The following is an 11567-nucleotide window of genomic DNA, read 5'->3' as shown; positions in this document are numbered from 1 at the left end:
CATGTAGTGACATGCTTAGCAGCTCTAAAATCTCAAAATAGGTATTAAAGAAAGGTTATTGTGGAACTGGGAAAAGTTTAAATTCTTCAAAGTATATTAGGGTGGTCCTTAAAATTTTTTTTTTCATTTTTACTAACCTGACCCTGCCAAAATGTTCCTTTAGGTTAAAAAACACCATGTGTAAAATTTCATTGAAATTCATTAATGTTTAGAGGTGGCTCAATGGATCTGAAATTTCTCTCAAATAAGGAGTCTCAGGATATATCTACTGTATAATGTATATACTGATTACATACCCCTTTTTCTTCCACGTTTGTTATTGATGGCTTATGAAAACGTAAACGTGTGTATGTAGTTAAGAATTATGAGAAAGATGTTAAAGGTTCCAAACTCCCCTCCAACAAATAGCTTCAGTTTTAAGTTTTATGCTTCTTTCTGTATAACCATAACAAGCTGAATGAAAGTGTCAATGCTTCTGCTACTAAGACCGTTGAAAACGTAGAAGGGTTTTGGAATCGGGCAATGATTCGCATTTGCTACAAGCAGGATTGTATTAAAAAAGTAACTGGACTTTTTAAGAAGTGGAAAGCTATCAAGAAGAACGCAGGAAGACTGACATCAACTCAACAAGATAAGGAAGCAGCTTTCAAAAGTATGTTAGGATATTTATTTGATATTTCCCACGCCAATGCGCTGGAGATGATTTCAATTGAGAAAGACTGAAAGTTTCTGATCGCCCAACGCGAACCTAGACGCCATGGAGTAATAAATCAATAGATGTTTCCTTAAAGAAGAAAGAATGCAGAAAAAGGAAGAGCGCAGCGACTTAAAACCAGAGGAAGAAAGCTGCAGTGGATACACACTTTCAACATTCTCTGGCAGTACTACAAAGCAGCACAAGTGGCAGTAGTACCGAAGAGGAAGAAGAACAAGTTGCAGGCCGAGGTACCAGCTGCATGATACAAACGCCCTTGAAACGTGGGTATAAACAAGTGGGTACACAAAACCTTGTGGCAACTTTTGACCAAAATAAGGAGTCTGACAGAGCAGCTGTGATGGTAATTGGCAAAATTGTCCCAAGTCTTGGACAAAAATCCAACCACTAGCCCTGAACCGATCCAGCGTCAGGCTACAACGAGAGCAGCATTGTAAAGCCATCTCAGAAAAAAATAAATATCAGTTTGACCCACAGTTTCCACTCATTGTGCACTGGGATGGCAAGCTTATCCCAGATCTCAATGGAACTGAGACCGTGAACAGACTGCCTGTGCTAGTGACAAGTAATGGCCAATCACAGCTACTTGCAGTCTTAAAGTTACCATCTGGGACTGGAGAAGCACAAGCTGAGGCCATCTTTTCTATTCTGAAAGACTGGAGTTTAGAGGAAAAGATCTAGGAGATGTACTTCGACACAACCAGCTTTAATACCGGTTGGCACAAAGGAGCCTGCATTCTTTTAGAGCAGATGCTTGGCCATGAATTTCTGCATATTGGGTGTCGCCACCATGTCTCGGAGCTGATTGCTGCTTCAGCCTTTTCTGAAGTCATGGGGACTTCATCAGCTCCTGATGTTTTCTTGTTGAAGCACTTCAAAACAAGATGACAGTTTATTGACCAGACTACATTTGAAGACTAGTCAACTGATGATTATACAGCCAATGCTGTGGTTGACATCAACAATGAGATGGTAAAGGTCTTGGAGACGGCTGTGAAAGTCACTCAGCCAAGAGATGACTACACAGAACTACTGGAATAGCAATGATTTTTCTTTGAGCTGTCCCTCCTCAAGGCATCCACTTTGCAGCTCCCAGAGCCATGCACTAATGGATGGCAAAAGTGATGTACACTTTCAAAGTCTGGATGTTTCGTTCACAGTTTAATTAGACAGTGCGCCAGCAACGAGGATTGCATGAACTCTGCATATTCTTATCCCGCATCTACGTTGAAGCATGGGCAACAGCAAGCGTTGCTGTGAAGGCCCCAAGAAATCACCTAAAGCTGCTGAAGCAATAGCAGAAGTATCATACGATTAATACTGACATATCCAACGTTACAGTGAAGAAAATGGCAGGCCAACTGTGGTTCCTTTCTGAGCGGTTGGTTGGCTTGGCGTTGTTTGATGACGCTTTGGATAATGGCAGCTCAAGGACAAGATGGTTGTGGCTAAGAAAGAAGAAGAGCCATTGAAGTGTGCAACTATTGACTCAAAACGCATTCAAGAGGAGAGTGTAATTGACTTTACAATGAGGAACACTTCCTTTCAAGAACTTGCATCTTTTGGTTGGTTTCCTTGAATGTCCAGCAGCTCAGTGGAAGGATCAGCTTTATTGCTGCAAAAAGCTTCATCAGCACATTGGCTGTCACCAACGAACAAGCTGAACGTGGCGTTGCCTTAGTTAAGGATTTCTCTGGCCCTCTCACAAAGACGAGGAGCAACTGAAGTTTGCCTTGAGAGTTGTTGCTGACTACCGCAAAAAGCTCCCTAACACCTTGAAGCAGACCTTACTGGGCAACAACAAGTGATATTGGTCATCATAAAATCCCTGCAGATGAGCATTGAGCAGCTAATACCCACTGTTACAGAACACATGGGGAGGAACCCAGGCATGCGAGCGTGGGGCAGAGAGCTACTATGGAAGTGCTTATGCGTTCTATACCTCATCTGGGTGGAATTTCAGATCCATTGAGCCACCTCTAAACATTAATGAATATCAATGAAATTTTACACATAGTGTTTTTTAACCAAAAGGAACGTTTTGGCAGGGTCAGACCAACCATTTTCCAAAAAAAATTTTTTAGTGTACAACTAAGGACCACCCTAAAGTATATTGCAATGTTTTTTACGTTTTATGACTTGTTTTTTCAATTTTAACGAATATGTATACCGTACTCCGTAGCGTAATTCAACTCACATATTTCTGTAGAGCTTGTACTGGTAAGATATAATTATAAATTCTATAAAGTTGTTAACAGTTTGGATGAAAATGCATTGACAATATTGTCATTGTCGCTAAATTCCATGATCTGAACTTTAATGGTGCTTCAGTATGCAGTATGGATTTAAATCAATCAAGCCGGCAATTTGAAGAAAAATTTGCTTTTGTGTCATTTGCATTTGAACCAACCATCGATGAAGAATTACAGTTAGAAATTGGAGACATAATAAAAATTCTTAAAGAAGTTGATATTTTTTGGGACTATGGCCAGAATCTGTTGAATGGAAAAAAAGGTATTTTTCTTGCATTTGTGTCTGTTTTATTCTTATAGGCATTGCATTGCCAAGCTGATGAATAGACAGTTAGCATACTGTTTTGTACTGACTATTGTTGTACACATTTAACACAATAAACATGAATAAAACCGTGTAGACAAGCTGTTGATTACACTGGCCGACACAATTTTTGGTACCGGCGGTTTTTGAACTGATTTAGATTAAGTTTGGGGCGCTGAATCCGAAAATGCAATCAGTTTTTCTCCATCAGGTCAACTTTTTAAGTTACAGAGATTCCACTGCATGAGTGAACTTGTGCATAAGGGCCATTCCGTGTCGATTCACACAGTCAAGAAATTCAACCTTTTGATTTTCTTTAAATTTTACACACCTTTTAACTATTCTATATGATGAACACTTGCAAAATTTGAGTAAATTTAAGGAGAAACACGAGAGTTATGAACCACCAGACTTATGAACCACCAGACACCACCAGACTTATCTTGATCCCCAACTTCACTTTACAGTAAAGTAAGCAAGAAAACTTTAAAGTAAACTGTAGTAAAGGCGTGGACACACAACACCTCCAGACTCCACACCTTTACTTTCCTACTTTAAAGTGAAGTTGGGGATCAAGATAAGTCTTGGGCTCCCCACATTGTTTGCAAAACTTTGAAAGAACATTTACGTCAATGGACGAAACAAAAGAAGTCTAATGGTGTGGCATGAGCCAAAATATCATAATAGGGACTGCTGTTTTTGTGCAGTAAACACAAAAGGCATAAACAGGAAAAATAGGGCTTTCTTGCAATATCCAAACCTAGCTTCAGCAATCAGGCCAGTGCTACACACTTGTACACAGTGAAGAACTTCCTGTTCCTGTTTTTGAAGGGTTGCCACAATTGGATTTACTTTGACACATACTTTCCATAAAACATTGAGAACCATGGATCAATTTTGCATGGTGGACTTGTCATATCTTAGTGAATATGTGGATAAAATTTCAGTGCAAATTTTCTCTGGGGTCATGGGTAACCAGGATATTAAAAGGACCCCACTTTTAGTTTTTTTTCCATTTTGACCCATGTTTCATATAAAATATCTCCCAATCTATTTAATATTTTGTACTAAAATTTTTTCAGTTCATAGAGAATCCTGTAAACAACACTTCCACCAAATTTTAGCCAAACTTAATCAAAAATGGGGTCTTGGTGAGCTTTTCAAATTTTGGAAAATTTTAACCGAGAGCTGGAAACGGCCAACTTTGGGAATCTATGACCTTTGACCTTTTAGAGTGACAAAGTGAACGATGTTGTTTTTTCAATATTTGGCAGAAGTACTATCACCTGTAAAAAAATTTGGTTGTTACCTAATTTAGTTTAGCAGTAATAGGGCCTCAAACATAGCCAGAAATAAAAAAATTGTGCCCCCTCAGCAGACCCCCCCAAACTAAATGGTTCATAACTCTCGTGTTTCTCAATATATTTCACTCAAATTTTGCAAGTGTTCATCATATAGAATAGTAGAAAGGTGTGTAAAATTTAAAGAAAATCGAAAGGTTGAATTTCTTGACTGTGTGAATCGACACGGAATAGCCCTTATGCACAAGTTCACTCATGCAGTGGAATCACCGTAACTAGAAAACTAGATCTGATGGACAAAAACTGACTACATTTTCGAAATCAGCGACCACAAATTAGCTGAAAACAGCTAAAAAATCTTCGGCACCACAAAATTTTTTTTTTTTTTGTCGGTTAGTGTTATAATTAGGTAATTAGGTATGTTGCTATTTGTATGATATTCATTTTGAAGAGCAAATTAAAATTGTTTAGTTTTATTGATTGTAATTTTATGTACCGATGACTACATTATATGGCATACATTTTATGGGTCTGCTACTATTCGGTGAGTCTGATTCGGTGAGTTCTTAACCTCTAACCCCTAATCCTAATCCCTAACCCCGAACCCTAAAACGGCAATGATAATTAGGCTACGGTACCCGATAATTAAAAAAAAAAATTAAAAAAATCCCCCGTGAAGGGATCGGACTCACCGAATCGGACTCACCGAAACGGGCCATTCCGACATTTTATATATGTATTATACACTTTACATTTCATTGAAACCTGTAAACACCGTACAAAATGGATTGTTTTGTCCTGAAACATATTGTTGTTTAGCTCAAAGGCTCTGAATTATTTATGCTTCTAACGGTAGTGTCTGGACTTTGCACTACAATAGCTGTTAATCCTACATTCCTACTAATACTTTTGTGTGTTGAAATTACACTCACTAGAATAAAAATATCATATTATATTTTAGACAAGATTATGATAAAATTGTATTGTTATGCTTGTGGTATACAATACATTAGTGTACATAATTCTACTTTGCATATTGTTGAATGAGATTGAAATTGCATTACATAGCCTACACAGTCACTTGCTCATAAAATGAAAGTAATCATGCATAGAAAATATGGTGTCCGACAAATTGTTTGTAAGCAATTGTTTGTAAAGCAATTGTTCGTAAGCAATTGTTCGTAAAATTAATTCTTCGTAAAACAATTCTTCCTAAAGCATTTTTTTGTGCATGCAGTTAAAATTTGATGTATACGAAAAAATGCTTTACGAAGAATTGTTTTACGGATTTCATTTTACGAAAAACAGTTTGCGAACAATTGTTTTACGAAGAATTGTTTTACGGATTTCATTTTACGAAAAACAGTTTGCGAACAATTGTTTTACGAACAATTGCTTACGAACAATTGCTTTACGAACAATTGCTTTACGAACAATTGCTTACGAACAATTTGCCTATAACCAAAAAATATATATACTGGGTAGCATACAAGTATAGTGTACCGATAATTGTGACTTAATGTCTACATATCTTTAAAGGATAATATTTATTTTAACAGGACAGTTTCCAAAAGACTTTACCACTCCTATAAAAATTCCTGTTCTAAAAGGTGGAGAAAGTTTATTATTTGGACTTGATACTTTTTTTCCTGAAGTGAAGGATGATTTACCATTCAAAAAAGGTTATTATTTTTTGCAATTTTAAGCTGATCTTTTGTGATTGCACAAATCATATGCCACTTGAAGTGTATTTTTAAACACATTGTTTGGTAGATGCATCATCATCATCATCATTAAGTTCCTTCCTCTCGTCGAGGGTTGGAGGCAATGAGACGCCAAGTTTCTCTGTTGTAACATTTTTCTACTGCAGTTTTGTAGTTAAGTCCTGACCAGTCTTCAATATCATTAGTCCAAATTCTTGGTAGATGCATATCGAATTGATACCCTAATTTCTAGCTGTAGTGTGGCACAGTGGATACGATGGTGGGATTGTGCAGCAGATAGGGTGCTGGCTGTCCAATTATACAAACCTGTTCGACACCTGGCTTAAACTGGTTGTTGAAAAACACTGCTCACCTCTACCCAGAGTGTAATAAATTTGCAGATGGGACCTGTACCTTTACTCTGATTAATATTGATGTTGAATACGATTTCTACTTGCACTTTGAAATGTTGTCTCTTGAGTCTTGACCTCGCAATTTTTACTTTTAGAAATTCAAATTTTGGCTTCAATTGGTTTACGTTGTCACCGTAAGTGTTATATATATATTGTATTATACATACCTTTACCTTTATGAATATGAGTTATTTTTTACAGGAGATGTGATAGTTTTGGTCAGGAAAGTAGATGACTCGTGGGGCTATGGAAGGTGCAATAACAGAAGTGGAATCTTTCCTTTAAATTACACTCAGCGCTTTGTGACATCGCAATCCAAATCCATTTTTCCAGAACACTCTGATGCAAGCTCTGTCATCTGCAAAGTGGAAGCCACTATGCCTTTGACTGCGCAGATAGAAGGCGAACTAACATTCGCAGTTGGCGACATTATCTCAATCACTGAAATCATGCCGGACAACTGGGCTCGTGGGGAACTGCATGGCTCGTCTGGGATTTTTCCTTTGTCTTTTACCACTTATTTAGACAATTTTAAGAAAAATGGCCTAGAAGATGAGCCGGCACTTGTATCACAATCAGGAAAAAACAGCTGGAAAAAGAACGTTTCGCCATCAATTGACAAGTCTAGCTTTCAATTTCACTCAACAACTCTTCATCCTCTTCAACACAATGCTGCAAAACATTCAAATAGTCCTTCAGCCTCCTTACCACACGGTGCTGGTCTCAACGAAGCTACTAGTGGCATTTCACTTGCTGCAGGTACTGGTTGCTAACAATACCATTTTTTACCGAATTAGGTTAGGTTTAATGCGTTGTGTGTGTTTTGCAAACCATGTGTAGTGCTCACGATAGATATCATTTTGTGGGAAAATATTTTTAGATCGGTAGATCAAAGAAAGAAAGCTAGCCACAAGCCATAGGATAAAATTGTTGACTTATAGTCAGTTCAGTGGACAGTGGACATATAGGTTACAAAGTGTGAACTTTATTGTACACGTCAGCAAATTAAAACACTATTGCCATCTGTATTAACATTTGTTTTTCGAGTTGATTTATTTCAAGCGATTTTATTGCTTAGCAAAGCTCTAAACTACAGTGAATAGTTCTAATTAGCTTGAATTGGTTAATCTCCTGTCCAACGGCAAGTCAGGTGATTCTTGTAAATCTGGTAATTTAACCTGATTAACTTTAAACAGAGCGTTGGAAACGTCCATTTACTTGAGTTGGTATTAGGTAAGATTTGAAAGCAGCATTTTAGAGTCCCATAATTTCACAGTTATCAAACTCAAAATTTATTTCTTTTCCATGATGTTTGTTTTTGAAGTTTTTCAGTTACAGTAGTACTGATTTGCATTTCATAAGGTGATAGGCTAGATATTTTGCATAAAATGCTTGCATAGTGGAAAAAATGTTATTTACTGTCAATATGTATATACGTTCTCACACGAAAGAAGAAGAATATGTATATATATACATTAGTTTAACATATTGTTTCAATAATGTCATTCAATCTCATAAGTTATTCGTTATTTATAATCTGTCTGTTTTCTTTACTGCTTTGTTTAATAAAATTTATTTGTTATCCAGGGAAAGTTGAAAACGGAGTTAACGAACAAGTGATTGCTGAATATTCTTATCAAGGGCGTAATTCCGACGAGCTTTCGTTTGAACAAGGAAACATCATAGACGTGATCGAAAAAAAGTCCGACATGTGGCTGTACGGGAAGCTTAATAACTCTTTCGGGTATATTCCACGAAATTATGTCTCTGACCTTCCATCAGGACACAAGAAACGGACACAGTCTTCTAACAAAGATCTGAGATCACAGTTTCAAAATATCAGTCATCAACAGGCCAAAGCTACAGTTGAACGCCAGCAACATGCCAAACAAGCTTTAGTGAATGTCTTACGTAAGCACGTTGACGTCCGGCTTGTGGTAGAGGATTTTCAAGCGGCAACTGACTTTGAGTTGTCGCTAAAACTCGGAGATACTGTTCATGTTTTGCAAGAAATAAGCAGACAATGGTGTGAAGTGAAAAACAGCAACGGCAAGATTGGTTTTGTCCCGAATTCTTGTTTGCAGCGTGTTCTTACAAACCCTAGTTCCCAACACAAAGAGCCCGCTGCGAATGCGATTTTAAATAGCCCAATTAAGCAAGCAATTCAGGAAAATGACAAACCGCAAGAAAGTTTTTCCACGCTTGCTACGATTGGACAAGCAATCGCTGTTGACAGTGGCATTAAAGTTCCCATTGCCACAAGGCCAAGTCAAAATTCCAATTCTTCAAGCGGTTTTCAAGGCAACGTTTTAGATTCGTCGTCTGGAGTTTATCACATGAGTCGTAGTCAATCATCGAGCCAATTGAAGGCAAAAACAAGCGCGAAACCAATCAACAGAAGTGAAAGTATGTATGGTAAACTATATTCTATGGAACAGAAAAACACTGGCTCAAGGAAGTCAGCTTTTCAGGGGGGCGACACAAATAGAAAAAGTTCTATTCACCAACAACAGGGTGTACTCACTGAATCCTCCGAAATAAAGTCCAACTCTAGTTCATCTCATCGGCCGACGAAGCCGATCCCATTAAAAATGTTTGAAACCGACTCCATATCGACCACCAGTCATGATTCGAATCACTCGGGCTCAACATCGTCCGGTTCCAACAGCAAAAGCAACACCAGTGACGCCAGTCGATCGTCACATAACCGAAGAACGAAACACGATGACTCGGCTGCTTTCGAATCATCGCTCAGCAAAGGAATCGTGTCCCACAGCATTTCGTCAAACCGACCTTCCAGTCGAAAAGCAAACAGAGCCGCTCCTCCTCCACCGTCGCATGTTGACACTAGAGAGCTACAACCACATGAAATTGCACAAGAAGGAGCAGTGGCAGACACCCCGAAGCGAAAAGGCTCTAATGCTCCCAGTCGACCCCCACAACCTGTTTTGAAAACGAAACTCCTTCCCAGAAGCATGAGCGAAGAGAGTAAACAAAAATCAAATCAACATAAATTAAAAATCGAGAAGGTAAGGTGGTATCAAATTGGTCGTTGGGTTTTATAGACTGTTTGTGCTCTACTGTCTGCAGTATTTCTTCAAATGCGGACCTTGCTGCAAATTCTTCTGGCAGTTTATCAACATAAACTTTTTTGTTCATTTTTACTTTGATCTCGTTTTGCAAATTGGTTTCTGTGCAGTTGCGCTTAAAGTTGTCGTATGTATAAAACCGATATTGCTCTTTTGGGTGGTCGACTGCATATCAGTTTTGCAAAGCGTCAGTTTCCAAACAATACAGACTATTGTCTGGCTTTCAGCACTATATAGCAATAATGATAAGACTGCGCGTTTCGGATTTTGTTTGGTCATTCATCACCTTTTTCAATATCTAGCTTTTTAATTACAGGTACGCTCAGGTATTGAAGAGTGCTGCAGGACGCAGAAGGAGTTAGAAATAGCCTACAACAACTCTTTCGATGGAAAAGAGAGACAAGAAATTGCGGAAAACAAAAAGTTTGTGGTAGCTAAGCTGAGGCGGCTACAAGCGGAGCTGAACAACTTGATCAGTAAGTTTTAGTTTTATTGCATGTTCCTCTTTTATCAGCCTAAAATGAATTGGTTTTGCTGGTATGTTCTTTTGTATGTGCATTGTGCATGTGGGACTTTAGGCCAATAATTGTATGGTTTTATTGTGTTTTTGAATATTTCCTATGCCTCACAAACCCAGCATTTAAAGTATTGTTTTTGCGTTGATTTAACGTCTGCAGACGTTAAATCAACGTAAAAAGAACCAATTTTGCTAGCTGGAAAGTCACTACGACAGGAGTGCAAATTCGATTTGCCATTACGAAGTTTAACTGCCCAATCTTTTTTTTTATGTGATAGAGCTTAGAGTTAGACTCTAAGCTAATTAGATTAGACTCTAAGCAGTCTAAGCCTTAGAGCCTTTTTTTATCTTGAAAGTTTAACTGTTCGTGAAAACTTTTGCTTAAATAACGGAGTGACGTGATGTTGAGTCGACGATCTATACAGGATGCTGGGCTGGGGCTGGCTCGAATACATTAACATATACTTGTTGTGTCACTTCTTTTGCCTGGAAATACATGATCTTCAGCTTTCAGCTGCACTAAAAAGTCGGTTTCACTGAACAACTGTGAACAACTATTTAAGTCTCTTTTTATCTCAACTGTGAACTCAATTCTTATATGAAAATTTCTCGAGCTAAGATAATTATATTTTTTGAATAATTGATGAGTGTTTGTGTGTGTAGTCAGACAACCGCTTTTTTCTGTGCACTGCTTTTGCCTATGATACATTTCTTTAGTTACGATGATCATTAATGATCCAAAGTGTGCTTGATAGATATGTACTGCGGTCGACGTAAACTAAAATTCAATGAATGATCAACAAGAAAACGTGATTCCTCTGCAAACAGAATCTATCATGCGTGACCGACTTTACTGGCATAATTCCTTTTATCTGCTTGACTAGTCTTTTCTGCTATTTGCAGGTGAAATTCTTTGGTAACTTGACACATAGTATTTTTTTGTCGCTTTAACAGACTCTTGGAGAAAAAGCGAGCTTTGACTCAGAGGTATCAGCCATGCAGTTTTCAGTTTGTGTTTTTTACGTTAATGTTAGATCACTATTCGTTGAGTAATTTCAGAGAAATATTACTCGCGATGATCAGCTTGAAAATATATTGTCTGTAACAACTGTACTGATTTCTTGATTTACTTGATGATTTTTTCGTTATTGTGTTTGGTCTTGTGTTTTGTCTAATTTATTTTTCTATTTTTATTTTTGACAAAGCAAAACATTTGACTTGTAACAAATGTTCACTACATTCACGACCTGACATTTAAGAATTTAGTAACAAA

At 37.7% G+C, this 11567-nt stretch overlaps 1 protein-coding gene across 1 annotated transcript; it reads left to right on the top strand.

Moving 5' to 3' along the window:
- The first annotated feature begins 522 nt into the window (after positions 1-522).
- Positions 523-11214, top strand: LOC145771096 (uncharacterized). The gene is made up of 9 exons (XM_082582835.1): positions 523-652; positions 883-1058; positions 2142-2280; positions 3047-3229; positions 6132-6254; positions 6890-7447; positions 8276-9717; positions 10094-10253; positions 11198-11214. The coding sequence occupies exons 1-9, from the start codon at positions 523-525 to the stop codon at positions 11212-11214; spliced, it is 2928 nt and encodes a 975-aa protein (XP_082438961.1).
- The last annotated feature ends 353 nt before the right edge of the window (positions 11215-11567 follow it).

This window comes from Aplidium turbinatum, chromosome 5, assembly GCF_918807975.1.
Source record: "Aplidium turbinatum chromosome 5, kaAplTurb1.1, whole genome shotgun sequence".
NCBI classification, from domain to species: Eukaryota; Metazoa; Chordata; class Ascidiacea; order Aplousobranchia; family Polyclinidae; genus Aplidium; species Aplidium turbinatum.
This window is presented reverse-complemented; position numbering and strand designations above follow the sequence as displayed.